This window comes from Anser cygnoides, chromosome 6 (assembly GCF_040182565.1).
Source record: "Anser cygnoides isolate HZ-2024a breed goose chromosome 6, Taihu_goose_T2T_genome, whole genome shotgun sequence".
Classification (NCBI taxonomy): domain Eukaryota; kingdom Metazoa; phylum Chordata; class Aves; order Anseriformes; family Anatidae; genus Anser; species Anser cygnoides.
In genome coordinates, this window is record NC_089878.1 from 3,157,950 (window position 1) to 3,176,317 (window position 18,368).

Consider the following 18,368-nt stretch of genomic DNA (forward strand, 5'->3'; position numbering starts at 1 on the left):
GCTGAAACTGGGCAGTTTCCTTACTAAGTTTTGCTTATTATTTGTCAATATTTACATACATATAATCTACCTTCTAAGCAGAAGAGGGTGCTCCTTTTAGAAGTGTTTTTGTGAAGACCAGTGAACTTGTGCCTCACCCCTGCTACCCAGAGGAGTAATATTTCTTCTTTAAAATGGAGCAAATTGGGCTGAACAGATTTGTCCTCCTCCACAGAGGACTGTTAGCTGGGGTAGCTGGTTGCAGCGTGCCTTGCTGCTACCCCCTTCCAACAGGCCTGTGCACAGGCTTTATGTTAATCGGGGATCACATTTATGATCTTCTGGTTCTAGTTCCTGGTAATGTTTGTGCATCTTTAATGGGTTCTTATGACTATATTGTGCCCTCTGAGGCAGGTGTGTGGTTTACCAGAGAGCTGCCTGGAAATGGAGACAAGAATGACAGCAAATCGAGAAGAAGCACATGATCTTCAGCACTTCGGGTTCCCACAGTGCCAGCTGAAGAACTCTGCAGACGACTGTCTGAAAACCCTTGTGTGACTCCTTACAGATGACTCCATGGAGACGTGTGGTCTCCAGCACTTTAAAAAAAGGGTCTTTAAAGACCTGTAGGCTTGCAGACAGCTGTCTGAAGAATCCCTCAGTTGATTCTGTAGGGACAAAAATTTAAAGGAAGTGGACAACCAGGCATAATTCAGTGTGTTAACCTTTGCTTCTGTATTTCTGCCTCCATAAAGCTCTAGCATGGAGCAGGCTTTTGCCAAGTGCCTCTTCACAGCTGCCTGCGCAATACCTGGCAAAGGGTGCTCCAAGGCTTTGACCCACAGAAGTGACAAAACCGCCTCATGTGCTGCCTGGCTTTGTGAGCTTATTGAGCTGTCCAGTCTGCTGGGCTGAATTGCACTGCTGCTCGCTGGGATATTGGAGCATCAAAAACAAGCACTGTGTAAATAACCGTGCTACAGCTATGTGGGTGCAGTCCCAGGAATAGCATTGCATTTGAGAAGTGATTCTTTGGTTCCTGACTCTCCCTCTCTTGGTGTAGTTTGTTTGCTTTCAAACAGTAGAGAAAACAGTCCAGATATTTTGGTTTCACTGATAAAGCAGTTCTCTCTGCAAAAGGATAAGCAGTTGGCTTAGAGGAAAGCCTGGTTGCTTGAGCCTTCCTGCATTCATTCCCACATGCTGTATTCCCCTTAGAGCTGTGCTGATCCCTGTGGTTCATAGCATGACGAGTGACATCAACACAAAAGCCATGTTTCTGTAGCGTCCACCTTAAACTAATTAAAAAAACAGTCAGACCTTGTTTGTGTAGCTCATACCCCATCTTTTTGAAACAGATGTGGTTGAAGAAAGGTTTGCATTACCGACAAGACCTTAGAAATATAAATAGAAAAAATGTTATTTCCGCAGGTATGTAAACAGAAGGGCTTTCCTCGGTTGGGGATGTATCCCCAACCTTGCATCCCCTTGCAGCTGTGGTGTGGGTGCCCCCTCTGCTTTCCCCACCCTACTTGCATGGCAGAGCCGGGCTCAGGACGCTGTTTCTGGTTTCTCCTGCCCTTAGGACTAGGGGAGCATATTCCAGAGTTGGGATGTTTTTCTTTCACCCCAGGGATTCGCTTTGTTATGCTGCAAGCCCTTTCTGTGCACAGAGGCTAACCCTGGAGGTAAGGATCCACAAGGGACAAAGGGGTTCAAGTGTCTTTTTGATCTTCCCTGCTACCCCCAGGCCAAGTTCGATCAGTTGTTGTGAGCTGATCACAGTTGTGCTTGGAAATTTACTGAAACAGCTGCCCCAAAATAACTGTTCTGGGTAGATATTTTGGTGTGGGTGCTCATAGTCTTGCATGAAAGCATCTTTTGCAAGTCAGTCTTAATGCACTGTGGAAGTGGAATAACTACTGGCTAATTATTCTAGAACAGCTCTTTTGGTAAACATCTGAGCGCAGAAAAGCCCTGCTACAAAGAGCAATGAACCACCCATCCCACACGGGTCCAAGAGAGGAGGTTCTTCCCAAGGTATTAAAGTAGTTTAGTTCGTTCATGGGTGTTTAGAAATGAACATACCAGTGGTAAGTTTTATGGTGCATGACTTAAAATATTTCATATTCATTAGCAAACAAGTACCAATTAATTTTACATTATGATGCTTAAGGAGTAGACGGCAAGGAATGGTATTTAGCTGCGGCTGTTTGGCAATTAAGACCTTGTATATAATAACAGACTCAATAAATTCTTGATGTGAGAGCGCCCCATTAATCAACACAGAGTTAATTAACTGTGTTGCTTACACAGGAAGTGCTGCACAGAGCTGTCTGCTTCTCTGGAGTGCTACAGGCTGAAAATGTTTGGTTTGTCTGAGACCCAGCGTGTTCCCACAGGCTTTCCCTCAGAGCCGATGCTGAAGGAGCAGCATCTCCCCTGCGGGACCGGGCTCCTCACACAGGTCGGTTCCATCATGGCACTGGCGCGTTGGCAGCCTCGAGCTGTGCTGCTGCCTTGTGGGGCTTTCCGCCACTTTCACCGAGAAGCTGGGGGCGAGCCCTCGGAGGATTGCTGAGTATTGGAGATATAAAGGCGGGTTGCGGCAGAGATTTTGGTCAGATCAATCCCTTATGACTGCCTGGGAATCTAGGAATCAATGCGGTAATTAGAAATCATGCCCATCTGCTTTCACATAGACATCATACAGGCTTTCTGTTTTCTTGTATTTTTTTTTAATAGTTTGAAAGATAGCCCCTAAAGGGGAAAATGAAAGAGATTCAGCACATCTTCAGAGAGAAAAGCATTCCATCTCCACACCACTCACCCTCCATGCTCCAAATAAATCTTGTGATTTCCCTGAATACCTGATGCTTGGAAGTGTGAAATTGGCTGTGCATTTCTGAGTGACACTAACCATCATTTTATTGGTTTATTATTGGCTAAAATTGGGGATTATCTTATGCTGCTTTCTGCCTTGCTGTGGCTGAACATGTACTGCCTATCAATGCCTACTTTTAAAATAACTGTTTTATTAAAAACATTTTAGAGCGTAGGAGACTTCAGAGATTTTGTCTGCTCTCTGAGGTTTTATGTGAGGATTGCTTGCTTTGGGTAGCAAAGTGTTTTACCTGCCTCCGCCATCTACCGAGACAAATGGTTTCCCCATACCCACCCTCATTTATCAAGTGTAACGGGATGTCCTTAACACTCTCTGATGGTGAACTAATTGTGGGGTCTGGGAGCGGGGAAGGGGAGGAGAAGGGAGATCCTGCAGGATCTCAAGATGATGATTCAGCTAAGCTCCATTCCCCAAAAGCCAACTCCTCTGCCTCAACCATACGGCTTCTGCACTTGGTGCAGAGAGAGGCAATGCTTCATAAATGATGGAAAAACAACTTTTTTTTGTTCTTTCTTCCAAATTTGGGAAACAGCACTCAGCTGGCACCTCCTGCCATTAACCCCAGCGTGTACCTGGCGGCTGCAGGCTGATACTCCCACTTCCCACTGCCCCTCCTGCCCGCCTTGAGCTGGCCACTCGCCTGTCTCCGGTGCCTCCCGACACCACTCGCAGACTTTTCCCTGTTCCTTTTTGCCTTAAAACACCCCATATCTCATCTCTTCTCTCTGTCTTTTAAAGCAAAATGGAAAGGATTTTATAGGTGTATTAGATATAAGTTGAAAACGATGACAAATGGTATTATAGGTCTGCTACGTGATGTGGAAGGTGTGCAAATGGATGCATGCAGTCAGAAAAGAATGAAAAAATAGCCATAGCAGTGTGAAATTTTAGAAAAGATTATTTTGAGTCTGTGAATGATGGGGAAAATACAGGACTGGAGACAGACAAACTTTATGTCTTTTTATAAGGGGGAAGTAAGGAGCCAGAGAGTTAGTCAATTTGATCCCAACATTGTGAAGTATACAAAGCAAATTGTTGAACAGCAGATTTATAAGCATCTAGAGGATGTTAACGTAATTAAAAAAAAAAAACAACAGAACCACAAAAAAAGCATGGAAACAAATGGTCATCATAATGAAGGACCTGTATCTTTATTTTTTCCTCTTGCAAAGGTTCAGAGTGACTGGAAGACTGGCATTATTTCAGATTTTGAAGCTACAATATCATTTGCTATAGTTGACTGGTGTTTTAAAGCCATACGTACAGGGGGCTGCATCCTGGTCCCCCAAATTTCAGTGACGTTTGAACTTCCCTGCATTCAATAGCGTCTAGCCTTTTTGATAGTGGAGGAGGAGTTGAGAGCGTGATGTTGGGAAGTCATAACATTTCTTGTTCACATTTGTTTCTGGGACAGTGGAAGTAAGGATTTCTGAGGAGTGAAGTCTCTGCTGCTGATTTTCTGCTCTGTGCAGGGAAATGGGACCTTGTGCGCTCTTTTTTGAAACTTTATGTTGCATTCACGACACCAGCAGTAACAACCCTGTGAAGGCCCTGGACTTCTGCTAACCTCAAGGGGAATAATGAGGAACAGCAACTGCTTGGCTTGTTCCTCATGCAAGTGTGGTGAGAGGCTGGCACCTGGGTGATTTTCCTGCCCTTTTTAATACAGGAAGCTGATGCAAGGATCCTCTTTCTCTTCACCAGTTGCTTTCTATGGCTGTTTTCTTTGCAGACCCTCAGAGCATGTTCTGCTTTCTACCAGCAATACAGCCTTCTGCTCAAGCTCTGACATAGCTGTGGCAAAGTTAGTGATATATGAAGATGCTTTTGGCATGAATAGAAATTACAGGATTTTGTTGCCAAGGCAGGCAATTCCAGTTTCGGCATGCAATGGGGCAAAAATCCTTTGTCTAGTTTAATGAAAGCTGTAAAACTGAGGAGAAAATAAATATGCTCTAGCAGTATCCTTGTAAATATGTAAGGAATGTAACAGTGTCTGACTCTACCCAGCGTTACAAGGTAGCAGGGGCTTTAAGATACTGACTCCTCTATTCAGAAGCATTTTTAATCCTTACATGGTACACTCCAGTTCCTTTCTTGCATGCCAGTACAGATATTTCCAGCATGTTACAAAGACAGATGAATGAATGGAAGGGGGAGAGATAAACTGATGTTTTCTGATTAGAAGTTTTATTTTTAACAGCTAGAAAAGCTGTCTATTTAAAACATTTTGGTTGTATTGATGAAGCAGAGGGATGAGCGAGTGCAAATCTTAATGTTAGGAGGGTGACACAATTCTTGCTTGAAGAAGGCTTTTTTTGCTTCTAGATGCACGGGTTAACATCTTAATATTTTTTAAATATTTGTAATTTTGAATAGTTTATTCTTCCGGCTGCAACAGGACACACCAGAGTTTCTGCTACTTGTATAGATTTTAAAAGTTTGTTATATTTGGCATCTTTTTACTTTTATAATAAATTCCAGCAGAAAGGAATAGTGATTTAAGAGAGTTAAGAGCAGATAAAATCGATACAGCAGATGTGTGAGTACATTTAACTGTTTCTCACGATTACAGAGCACACACTCTTAATTGCTTGAAGGGAAAATGAATTATGTCCTATCTTAAAAGCAAGTGGACAAAGTAGATGAGGATTTTGCAAGAGTAACAGCAGGGAACGTGGTTTCCGCATACCTTCAATACCTGGGACAGGTTTTTTTGTGGTAGGCAAAGCCTTTGTGATAAGGCTGGTGTTCTCTGTGGCTGGTGCCAGTTCTTTCTTTGAAGTCCATGCTCTGAAGCCACGTTGTAAACCTTACTTTTACTGTAGCAAGGTGTCTGGGTCTGGCAGCTCTATGGGTGTGTTCCTGAAAACACCTGAGCTGGCTGATCTCTGGTTTATTCCAGTCATTTCTGAACAGAGATGCTGCAGTTTCTTGTTCCAACCCAGGGCAACCTCTCAGGGACCAAAGCGGAGAGCAGAAATGATGCACTGCTGTGCTGCCCAGCATGCACCACTCAGAGCTATTGTGTGTCTGCTTCCAAAGCTTGCATCTTTCACAAAAACGTAGCGCCCTCTTTCCCACCTCAGCCTGGCTCCAAGCAGTTATTAAATTCTGCCTCTTGATCCCACGTGACATCGCGCTCCCAGAATTCTCCCAGAATAGCTGAGACCCTTTGGCTGCCTCTGGTTTTCTCTTCCTGAACTCTGTCACGCCTCCTCTTAAGCCACCCAAAGTCTGTCTCTGAAATTGTCTGATAATTATTTTCATCTGTTCATTCTTTTTGAAATGTTGTTCTGCTTTCTTCTTGTCTTTTGAAATTATTGTATGCTGCTCATTCTGCCAGCTGTGATACTGCTTGAGTTGCTCTGTTGGCAAGTCTGCTGCCTTGCAGGGTTTGTGCAAAGAGAGGAGCCCAGTGCAGGTGGCCTGTGGATGAGCTGCTGCGACCACGGGGAACAGCTTGATAGGGTGTCCTGGAAGCTAGCATCTGGTGGGAGGCCTGGCGAGGCAAACCCAGGTATTTCTTGTTAACTAAAGAATGCTCTGTGTGTGTGCGCACAGGTTTTACACAAAGCACCCTGTGAACAATGAAGCTTCGAGACAGTTTCCTGTGTTTCCTTGTTAAAAGTGTTTGCCACGAATTCCTCTTTGAATGCCACTCTCTGTCACAGGGCCCTAAAAGACTGTGCTTCGTATTTTCTATTTTGTCTGGTTTTGAATTATGTGGTATTAACATATGCGTGTGGAGAGCTCTGTCATGCTATTAGAAGGCACCTGCTTTAGTAGCTGTAGTTGGGTTTCTAAAAGATGTTTAATTTTTATTAAAAAGAATTTCTTTTGGTGTGTGGCTCGATGTAGCTTCCGCACACCCTAAAAAAGTAGATTAAAAGGAATAAACAGCTTCAAAACAGCAATAAAACCACATCCTGACCTTAAAGGTAAGATGCATTGTTGAATGTTCAGGAATGCATTCAATACACAGGTGCAGAGTGCAGATACAAATGAAAAAACAACCCCTGAACACTGTAATGAAAAAAAAAGGACAATAATATTAAAAAAAATAAATTTAAGACAAATGTGCTTGTATAGTATTTACACTACTAAGAAATTATTTTTGATGTCATTCTTTATTCTACACATCTCTTGTGGGACTGTGTGTGGACTGTACATCAAAATACTTTTGGAAAGCTGAAGTAGTGATAGGCAAGCGGTTTTTGTTATGTCATGGTGGGGCTTTCTGTGAACAGTGCATTAAATACGGGGGATCTCTAAAAGAGGCTGCCGAAAACCATTCAGGTTTGTGCTGCTGGCCAAACCGCTGGCTGCCAAAGGGGCGCCCAGAACTGAATGATGCTTTGGCACCACCAAGGAAGTAAAGTGAAGTTTCTTGTACCAAAATAAGGAAAGTCTGCTCTAACCTATGCTTACAAAGTCTTCCTTTTTGCATTTTTTATATAAATGAATACAGTCTCTAGCCACTTCTTTTTTAAGGCTCAGTGGAGAACGGATGTGGTGATACATCACAGTGTTACACCCAGTGACCCGCTGATTTCTCTTCTCCATACTTAGAGCGCCCTAGCAAGATGCCTTACAGCCGTGTAATTTCACCTTTTTGAGTCCCATCTGATTTATTTCTGGCACGTGTCTTCCCTCTCCTTTAAATCACAGCATGTTATGTCCAGTACTGTTAAGATTTGATTGGTTTTCCCCTGAAGACTTTGTGAAAAGGCAGGCAGTGTTGTAGCTGGTACAGTATCTCTTGCAACCTATGGGCACTTGTATGGAAAGCATCAGCCCAGTCGTGAACCCAACAGCCAGCAAAGAAAATGTGCCAAAGCGTACCTCGCGGAGCAGCGTGGTCCCTTGCCAGCAGCCTGTCTCCTCAGGCTGTGCCCCACAGGTGCTTCTCCAAATCTTGAAAACCAACCTAAACCAGCATCGGCACATGAACCCAACATTGTTTACAGGCATCTTTCTTTGAGTGGCAGCACCACGATAGTGCTCTGCCTTCTCTCACAACCAGGTAAATGAAGTGTTTCAGTGAACGTGGGAGCAAGTCTCCAATATATAAGTGTGTTATTACTCTCTAGCAATGGAGATCAAGTTTGTGCTTAAAAAAAAAGAAAGGAAAATGTAGGGTAGGGTGGAGGGTGATACCAGTTTTGGTGCAGGTCACAGTCCCGGGAAGACCCGGACACTGGAGCACTGCTGGACTCTAAATTACTCCTCTGAGTAATTAGCGCCTTAATGTGTGCTGGTCTGGTGCTGACTGGGATTTCTGAGATGCCAGGCATGCAGAGGCTCCTTTGTTTGCAGAAACAAAAGGTAGGGAGTATTGATCTCCATTCATTGCCGCTTTCCTTTCAGGTGTGAAGGTGTCAGGGCAGGATGGAGCTGCTGGGGCCGCATGGGGCCATCTGTTCACCGGGTCCTGTGCGAACTGCATGCGTGCGTGCTGCTGCTCCGCGGGATGTTTGTGCACCATGCACAGGCTCAGACTAGCATGAGAAATGCATTTGTCTTCTGCTGGCAGAGACAGCAGCCCTGCAGCACTGACATGAAATACGTTTGTTTGTTTGCGGGATAAATAGAAATCTCTCTTCTGCAATCGTTAACCAGTTTCTTTGAACGTCACTTAGTTCTTGCAATTAGCCTTTCATAGAATACCCAGTGCGAAACCTTTCTGGCATTTTTCCCCCCAAACACAGCTTTCTGGGTTTACCTCAGTGTTCAATAACAATAATAAATATTATTGCCATTCAGGAGTTACCTTTTTAGATGTGTGGCCATAAAAGCTTGGCTCCACCAAAATGTATGGCTGTGTGGCCGTTCCCATGAGCGGCTGTAGCATTTCCCCCTTGGGTGCTCGAGAGATGTTTGTGTCTGCGTTTCTTTCGTGTACATTGGCAGGAGCTGCACAGTTTACGGAGCACCCGATGGAGTTATTGGGGAATAATTGGCACTGATGCTCTAAGAGTTACTGGGTTATATGCAGGTTTTTGGAAGGTAATTTGTTATTTTCAGCCTTTCTCCTTATATTTAGAGGTTAAAATGTTGCAGTTATTGAAATGATACATAAATGAGTTAGGAAGAAAGTGGTTTGGTAGCGTGTGGTGCCTGCACGCTGGTTGTCTGCACCGTGGCTCTAACCAAAGTGTCACTGTGCCAAATGGCTGCTGCAGGGTCAGGGCACTGGCATTTTCGCCTGCCAGGAGGGGAAAAGAAGGCCTGAACGCTATCTCCCTGTTGTGGCTCAGTCTGTCTGAGTTGTGGCTGCTGAAGCAGCCTGCAACCCGAGTATGTGTTGCTGGAGGGGATGGAATGGAAAATGGAGGGGGTGTATCAGATGGCTTAGAAATTCTCTCTGACATCTCTTGCATTAAAGTGATGAATTTGGGTGCATTCATTATCCTCCTGGGGACGTGATGCATTGGATGATGGAGCGCTCGGGAGGACATGAGGAAAGGCTGTTATTTTGGTAAATGTTGTGTGAAATACAAGTTTAATGGTGTTGTTGTTATTTCTCTTCTAATTGTTTTCTGGGATGGCAGCATTGTTAGTTTGAGTAATTATTTTTGTAGTTCCTTGGTTTGGTATTACTTGCTTTCTGTCCTAACAGCTTTTATGGTGTTTTCAGCTGTTAAACAGTTGCCTTTTTGCACCTAGCCATGTGCATAACCATCTGGACCTGTTACTTTTTAACCCCTGTGAATAATTTAATTCTGGTATCAGTATATTTGTCAGTGGTCACAAATAAATGCCAGTCATTCCTGAGGTTAAAGAAGACAGAAGCAGAACTGACTCATACTGCCCTTTCTCTTCTGTGCACCTGGTTAAGTGCTGGGGATTGTTCCTTTTTGTGTATGATGATAAGCTTTAGTTTAGTTTGTTGTTAATGTGACCAAGTTGAGATATCTCTTCCTCCCTATCAGGTTTGTAACTTCAAGAACCTGCTTTGATTATTTGAGGATGAATTTATTTGCGTCTTAACACTGTAAGAAAGGGAAGAATGTGACACCAAGTAGTTATTTGTTAACTGTATTAGTTTATACGCTAAAGAGTTTTTACTGAATTTTTAGCTAGTGAAAACGTAATTTCTGGATGTCTCATTGCTCGTGATATTAACTGCAAATTTAAATGAATCTCTGTTGTCTTCTATTACATGTAAAATGTATATCAATTTTCTGCAGTTAACAGCAGCAAAATTCCATGATAGCAGTATTCTGCATTGTGACAGACAATTTTATGTGCATATTTTTTTCTGCCATCATTTCTAGTGTCCAAGACCCATTGGTCCATGAAATCAGATCTGCGTGGCTATTCCTGGTGTACTAGCATTACCTCATTTGCTGTGACAAACTTTGGTAATGCAATATGCTGGAGGTTTGTGGTTGCCTTTGTGCAGCTTGGAGTGACCTAAGTTAGGTGGTAACTTGCCACACTGCTTGGCTTTCTGGCCTGGATGTACAAAGCAACTCTCCTGATGAGCTGACAGTTGCCTGTTTGTCCAGGTGGGCAGGTACAGGCTAACACAGACCTAGAGAAGGCAGAGCAGCGGTGCACTGCAAGGAAGCAGGCTGAATCACAAATCTACCTTGTGGCCTTGCAGCTTCCTTTTTGTATAGGCGAATAAAGACATCACGATCGAGGTAAATGAGTTTGTGGTTTGGGTAGCTGACTTGGGCTTCCTAGATTCCTGTGTGTACCAGCTGTGGTGAAGGCGATGCCAGGTGAAGGTGGGGAGCAGAAATGCATGGGAAGAAGGGTCTAGTTCTTGAAGTGTTCTCTGATGTCAGCCCCTTTTGCAGGTCACATCGGCCAGTCTCCGCTTCCCTTTTTGTGACAGCAGCAGGCATGAAGCTACTGTATGGGAGCATGTCTGGGAGCTAAGTTTTGGCTTGGAAACTGCCATGTGTGAGAAAATGGTGATGAAAATGAGTCCCAGGGTCAGCAGATACAATGGAACACTAGGTGGGCACATCTTCGCAGCCCTCTGGCAATAATGGGCTTGGGGGATATTTTGGAACATCCCAAAGCTTTTGGTGTTTGGTGTTTTAGGCCCATCTCTGTAACTCATCACTTGCTTGGAGTTACAACTCTGCTGAAAACTCTTGGGGCCTTTAGAGAAGTGCAACTATTTTGTTTTCTTCCCTTAAGCTAGAGGACACACCTCCTGTGCTTAATTACTAAGTATATAGTCACCTTTTAAAATACAAGCAGGTTGCTTTTTAAAAGAAAACAAATGATCAGGTCTTAAACATGCAATTAACTGTATTTTAATCTCATGATATTCAGGTGATGTCAATGTGAGTGTATGCATGGGGAACATTTGCCGTGTGATGCTGATACCTTGTAGTGGAGAAAGAGAAGCTCAGGGTTCAGCAGGAACAGTGAAAATTCATGTTGATTTACCTCTGCATTACATAAATGATGAGCTGTATATTCAGAGAGTGCCAGCAAGGTAGTTTTGAAAGATACTGGAGGCAAAAGGCCTTCAGTGGGTTTATGTATTTACTGACCAAGAATAATTTCACCTTTAGTAGTACTATGTGCAAAAATAAAATATAGCATGTCAATATGAGTAACTGAGTTAATGCTTTAAGAATTAAAGAGTTTTGTGAGCAGCATGTGTACCTCCCTGAAATCCTGCCACACTGGGGGTAACATTTTTCCAAACAGGTCCAGTTTGGGAGGTACAGAAGTGTAACATTGTGTTGCTGGGAATGGAAAGCTTTTGAAGTTGTTTTCAACATGCATAGTTTAATATGACACTAAACCATATGTCAAAATACAGCTGGAGTGACACCAGAACAAGTACAACAGAAAATAGAACAGTAACAGAGGCTGGAAATCTACAGAGAACAACACAGTGAGCAAGTTCTCACATATCAAGTATATACAGAAGCTTAAGCTTGCCTTCTTTTGAAGGTTATATTGAATTTCTGAGTTGGAAGACAATAATACAGCATCTTAAATAAACTCTTATCTGATCTGTCTCTCTATCTTGTTGTTTCTGTGCATGTTGGTATAAGCTCTTTGTTTCTTCCCTAAACTGTTGCAATGGGAAGATTTTTTTAGCGTTCTCTACATCCTGGCGAAGGTGGGCATCTGACTTGGTGGAACGTGTTGGTCAGGAGTGGGTTGGGACCCTACTTCCCTAGCCAATGCATTCAATTCTTCCTTCCCTCCCTCTTTTTTTGGATAAATTTTAGTAGCTTTCTTTATGAAGGTGAGCAAACCACATGCACAGCAACCAGGACATCCCATCCCAAAGGTGAGGCAGCGTAGCAGCATTTCTGTTAAAATGCTGATCGCTGCTTCAGCAAGCTCACACTGAGACGCACTGAGCTCACACTGAGACTATCTCATATTTTAAAGTATGTTAGTCAGATGTAGATTAGTGCTGTCACTTCTTTTGCTGTGCATTATTAATAATGAAAGGACTGAATAATATGGTGTGGGCTAATGTGTGGCAGTAGAAGCAGTGGCCTGAATTTGACATGCAGTTGGTAAGTGAGATATACTCTGCTTTTTTTCCGTTATAGTTCTAGTTGAATTGAAAACCATTTTTACTGTTTCCTCTGTTTTCCTCTTCAGCCTGTCAGATGGGATTCTCAAATCAAGCTGCATGAGTTCAGGCTTTTTGTCTGGAAAATACCAATTCAGGAAAATTCATGAATGTCCTGAATTCAAGTGCTGAGCTCTTTTGTTGTGTCCTTATCTCTTCGCTCTTCTTAAGCGTTGTCAGATCACATCTTCTATCTAAGGAAATCCTGATGGCGTGACTCAGATTGCCAGGTAGAGTCTGTCCTTTGTCTTCTGGATGGAGAATGGAAGTCAGCCACTGAAGTTCATAACAAAAGTTTCAAATGTGTTCAGACCATGTGTTTTCTCTCATGAAACTTCTCAGTTCTCTCTTTTTCCTTGCTCAGAGGATTCTTATGATATGGGGTTTGAAAAACGGGTGATTACTTTCCTCCAGGCAGAGACAGCTCAGCAATAGGTGGCCTGAAGACTGAATCAGTGTTTTCCATGGGCAACCTGAGTTCGGTTTGGTTATTGAAGGTTTGCAAAGTGACGGGGTCTGTAAGCTCAGGTAAAATAAATTGGATGCTGTAAACATCCTACTTCCCCCCTTCCATGCCTTAAAGATGATATCATTCCCTTATGCAGCAAAATGTAGGATCGTTATAAACAGGAAACGTTATCAAAACAAATTAGCTGCACCCACCCTCCAAGCCTCAATTATATCCAAAGAACTTGCTTGAACAGAGTAGACTACACTTGTGCACAAGCGCAGAGCTCTGATTATATCACTGTATTAAGAAAAGGGGTTGTAATAGCATGAGAGAAAATCACAATTTTCACAAGAAAAACTGGAAGAGATCCAGATCTAAACTTGGCAGGGGTAGTTATATATAATTGAAGGTCTGGGAGGTCAATCTGTTCCATGCTACAGTTTAACTTAATTTATATAATTAAAGCTGCTTCCGTCTCCTTCCCCCCAAATAAATTTGGCAACTGCTGTTTTTTTTTTCAGTGTGGGGAACAATGAAAGTTACTGACTGTGACTAGGAATTGCCTGGTGAACTCTGCATAAGTGAGGGAGATACTATCCATAGAAGTCTCTTACCTGGATTCATTAGGGCTCATTAAATAACAATAATACTGCCCGATTATTATTTATAGTGAAACATGCTTGTGGGTGCATTTCCAGGAGAAACAGAGATAAAGTAAATGAGGGGAAAAAATAATCCCATCCAGTGGCTCTTTAAAAGATAAAATTCAGCTAAGTTGTAGGTACAAGTGTATTTTAATTTTTCCTGGCAGCCTGCATGCCTGCACGCTGCTCTTACCTGGGTGAGGGGTTCCTGCTGGCTCCATCAAGGGCTGGCCCTTCTGGCTCTTTGGGGGCCACGAGTTCAACTACAGTCACGGTGCCCAGCGAGTCCTCTTCTGTTTTGTGCCTGTGTGGGCTGCTCCCCCTCGCTGGGCAGAGCAAGCTCTTCTGCCCCCTGCCCATCGGGCTCACCGCAGCTGTGTGGCAGAAAGAAATGTCTCTTCCATATCTTTTTAAAGGTATTTTACTTTTGTTTCCCCCTGCCCTACCAGGTCAGAGTTGCTTCATGGAGCTCGTTGCGTCGCTGTTGGTGTGTGGTGGTGAGTGTGGCTGCCTGTGCTTGCACCGCTTTGCTATGCCGCTGGCCATGCTGGGGATGGTGCCCTTCTGGAAGCTGGGTGAGCCTTTCGGGCAGCGCTGAGTTGCCCAGAAGTTTGGACTGACTTGTTTTTCATCAGCCATTGCAAGTGGGGAAAAAGCAGATTTTTTTTCTCTGCTATCTATGAAGTCCAGTGCCTTCGCATCACACTCTTGACAGTGCTGCTGCAAGCCTTGAGTGTTCTGCAGGTGTCGCTGATGGAGTTAGGGAAGGGCTGTGCTTGTGCACCAGAGAGAAGACAACCCAGTTGGAGCACGTTTGGTCATGTTCCAAGCGTAGCAGAAAGTCTTTCTGGGCCAAAACCAAGTGCAGCTACTACAAGCACATTGTTTTCAGTTTGGGAGCTGGGTGCTGTCCCAAGCAGGGTCCGGCACGTATGGGTGGAGGTGACGCGGCCGAAGAGGCGTCGAGTCATGATGAGAGGTGGAGGCCTGCTGCTGGCATCAAAGTTGCCTGGTTTATTTGGTTTGACACTGGTTGTTTGGTACTTGCTGTTGGTAAGCTGCCTGGGTGTTGTGGCTGGAAGCTCTGCTAGTTTGGGTTTTGAAGGATGAACAAGAAGTCTGTAGGTACACCAGTGTTTTGCTGCACTTCTGCATTTTTTTTTCCTCTTTGCTCAACCTTGTGCTAAAGAGGCTTCACGCATTACTTAAGGGAAAAGGCAGAGGAGTGGGGTTGATCTGGTGCAGGCAGTGGATGCAGAGGGGTAGCTGGTGGTGAACAAAGCGCTGGAGTGCCCGAGGCCATGCTGCAGGACGTAGCATGGCCCTCCTGCCCATGCTGCTCTCCTCAGCTGTAATTACAACAGGAGATGTCTCAGCAGAGGAAGTTGTTTGTAACCCCACTGCCACATGTCAGTGCTGTTCGGTTGGCCTTTGTTCATCCAGGCTGCTGCTGGGGATCCGGTGCAACAGGGAGCTCAGGAAGTCCGGGGGTCAAGTGCCCTGCAGAGCAGGCATCTGGCCAAACCAGGTGTTTTACATTTCTGTTGCTTCTTTTCAGAATGAGCAATGCTGACATGGTTATTAAAGATATTTTAAAGATATCAAAGGCAATTTAGCACCATTCCTCGTTCTGTCCTGTGTTATTACTTAGTCATCCCAACCTCTTAACTCTGTACATGCACAGACAAGACTTGACCTGTCATGGGAGTTCGACAGGTGCATAGGTGTTAAAAGCGCTGCCTCTTCAGTAATTTTCCTGATGTAGTGATCTGGCCTTTACCAATCGCCCTAGGTTTAAATGGCACAGGATATATATATATATATATGTATGTATATATATATATATTTAAAGAGCATTAGTTATGCTCCCATGCTTGTTTTAATAATAATCCTAAGAAGGGCCCTTGGGCTCCTGGGGGGGTAGGCTAGCAGTTGTTGTGTTTTGGTGGCCTCCCATGGTGCCTGGCTTCTGCAGTGCCTCAGGTCCTGTTCTAAGAAGTGAAAACCTTTGTGGGAAATGTGTGGAGAGGCAGTGGATTTTGCAAATGTTGGGACTTGCCTGCATCAGCCTAGGAGAGCCTGGTGCTGGGTGTCTGCAAAGGGACTGCTGGGCAAGAGCTTTTACTTCATAAAAGGGTGTGTAGAAATTGAGTCTGCTTTTACAGGAGGCATCCCAAAGGACCTGTCTGTGCCTCTTGCCCTGTAGGCAGCAAGAGCTCTGGTGCCAACCTGGCTGCTGGAGGCCAAGGAGGAAGCCTGGGCACCTTAAGCGCTGGCAGAGCTGCTCCTCTCTGCTGGTGGGACATCAGCACCAGCACTCTCTGACGTAGCCCTCACTGGTTTTTCTGTTCTGGTCGTGGTGCGTTGGGCCAGTGATGCAGTGAAACTAATAAACATTTTCCCCTTGAACGCTGTATACTATACTACATATGCTGTACTATACTATCCTTCCTGTGTTGTGATACAATAGTCACAGCCAATGATGGGATCCCTAAATCCTCTACTGGATGTTATGATATAGCAAAATCTAGCTGTTACTTTGGGTGCCTGTTGTATGCCTGTACTATGTTTACACAGAAAAGCATGTATATGATTGTATTTTACAACAAGGTGTTTATTAGGGAAAGTTGACTGGAGTTTTCTTTTTTCCAATGCAGTTGAAGTCTCAGAAGAATGCAGGTGGAGGTTTTTTCATATGCCCCAGTTGTTTGACTTGAATTGAGGCCTGAAATCCAGCTCTGAAAATCTTTTCCAAAATATTACTGCAGCATATATGATATATACATTTGTGCGTGTATAGTATATACACGTGTGTGTAAAATATTATAGGTTACTTACAAAGTTTTGTCTCCAAGATACAACAAATTTCTTGACCTAAGGAAGCACAGTGGAAAGATCCCAGTAATTACTGGCAATTTTCAAAACTGCCTCCGTCCAAGTTGAAAGAGAAGATGAATCGTCCACCCCAGCAGAAAGTTACAGGGTAAATGGTGCTTGGTGTAATTTCTTGGTGACTAAACTCATAATTGGCTCCATGTGGGCAGAGGATCTGTCTGTGGTGAGCTGAGACCTGCACAGCAGACACAGAAAATGTGTTGGAGGCAGTAGGTAGAACATGGCATTTGTACGGATGCTACATGCTCTGGTGTTTTAACCATTGCTCTTCAGAAGCCATGTCCAGTTTGGAGAAGGTTATTTTAATTTATTTTTTTCTCATTGTCTTACTGTGGATATTAAAGGTTACCATTGTTGCTGACAGATGGGTACAAAATCATTTCTTTCCTATATGAATTCAGTTGACAATGAACCCTAAGCAACATCCTGGAGCCTTGGGTAGTTTCAAATGCCTTCAAAATAGTTGGCCAAAGCTGAAATAGGACACCCAAACATAATAAATAAAACAACTCAAAATTTTGCAGTTAAACCTTAGTGATGATTGCCTGATATTATAATTCTTGAGGCTACTTTGTTGTTAATTACTACTTTGATACCATTTTACTTACGTATTTTAGGTTTAGATGCTGCCCTCCTATGCCACCCTTACAGCTATTTGGCTTAAATACAAGAAAATGACAACCAAGTCCTGCCCATTCCTGTTTAAATGCCAAACAATTCCATTAATGTCGTCATTGTTGTTGTGAGCTGTTATTTCAGGACTTATGTGAGCATTTATTCATATTATTAATTATATTGATCCTTTTTTAGTTACAAAAGGGAACAGGCCTGACTTACAGAAGAAAAGTTGACTTTGATATGCATGTTTACTTCCCTTTACCTCTGGATAATTCAGGCCCTTAACTTGAGACTCAAAGATGTTTTCTGTCTGCGTCAGAAGCTCAGCACTCGCTTCAAGGCATACACGTAATTTATGGACTCGCATTGCCTAGTGAATTGTTAGGGCTCCTTGTCTGCTGTGTTGAATTGAATGCACACAGCAGTTCAAGTAGCTCCCCTAATTTTTTTCCATCACAAACAAGGTTTCTTGCTGCAAACAAAACCTGAGCTCTCACCTCTCTTCATCCCTTTCTTTCCTCTTTTCCCACCTCTGCATCAGGCATGATTCTTGTTTCTATTTAAAGCCCTGGTGAGTGGGGAAAAAAAAACACAAGGGTATGTAAGCAGCCATTATAGCAGCAATGGCATTATTCTTTTATCAGGTAAAACTTCCTTGTCTTCACTGTCTCAGTGGAGGTGCCACGCTGTCCCCGGGGCATGGTGTCGATTCTCCGTGGCTCCTCCTACACTCTGATGGCAGCTGGAGGCCGGAGCTGGCTGCAGCAAAAATGCTAAGCTGTTATCCAGCCTCTCTTCCGTACGTTAATGAAAACCAGTTCAACTGGCGAGGTATTAGATACATAATTCATTTTATAAATAATTCCATCTTCAGCTTAGCAGGCAAGTGCTTATTAGCTAAAAACATTGCCAGAGCCTCAGGGAGCAATCTGAGCGAGCAGATTTTAAGGTGCTGGATGAAGCCCTGTTCCCAGTGATGGGCCGAATGAAGCTGCCTGAGGACTGGTGAGGTGAAGGAAGAGGGCTGTAGGGACGTGCTGGTTTCAGTAAGCCAGGAAAGAAACCCTGAGCCCCAGACCTTGTGCCAACAGGCTGGTTGTGAATGCCTTCTGGTCTCAGCTTTGCTCTCCTGTGTTTTTGGACTATGGGTAACTGAAACACAGACCACCACCTTGGGATCCCGATGTGGTGGGACCTCAGCAGACCTGCCAGCCTGCTGCTGCTTATGACCTGGCACTGCTTCTCATGCTGGAGGTGTTCATGGGGGCAGCGCTGAATGTGAACGCATGCATATACTTCCATCAG

The 18,368-nt window shown here is 43.8% G+C and overlaps 1 protein-coding gene across 10 annotated transcripts in view; it reads left to right on the forward strand.

Moving 5' to 3' along the window:
* ANKRD44 (ankyrin repeat domain 44) overlaps positions 1-18,368 on the forward strand; it is a 152,284-nt gene that overhangs the window by 25,816 nt on the left and 108,100 nt on the right. For 3 of the 10 annotated variants that reach the window (XM_048058429.2, XM_013187461.3, XM_048058424.2), the window contains exon 1: positions 2,328-2,446. The exons of 3 other annotated variants lie outside the window; for them this stretch is intronic. In XM_048058429.2, the coding sequence (XP_047914386.1) occupies positions 2,345-2,446 (102 nt within the window). In that variant the 5' untranslated portion in view covers positions 2,328-2,344. Of the gene's footprint in view, positions 1-2,325; positions 2,447-13,999; positions 14,048-18,368 lie in introns of those variants that run through there. 4 more of the 10 variants (XM_066999931.1, XM_048058423.2, XM_066999925.1 and 1 more) reach the window with 4 other exon arrangements.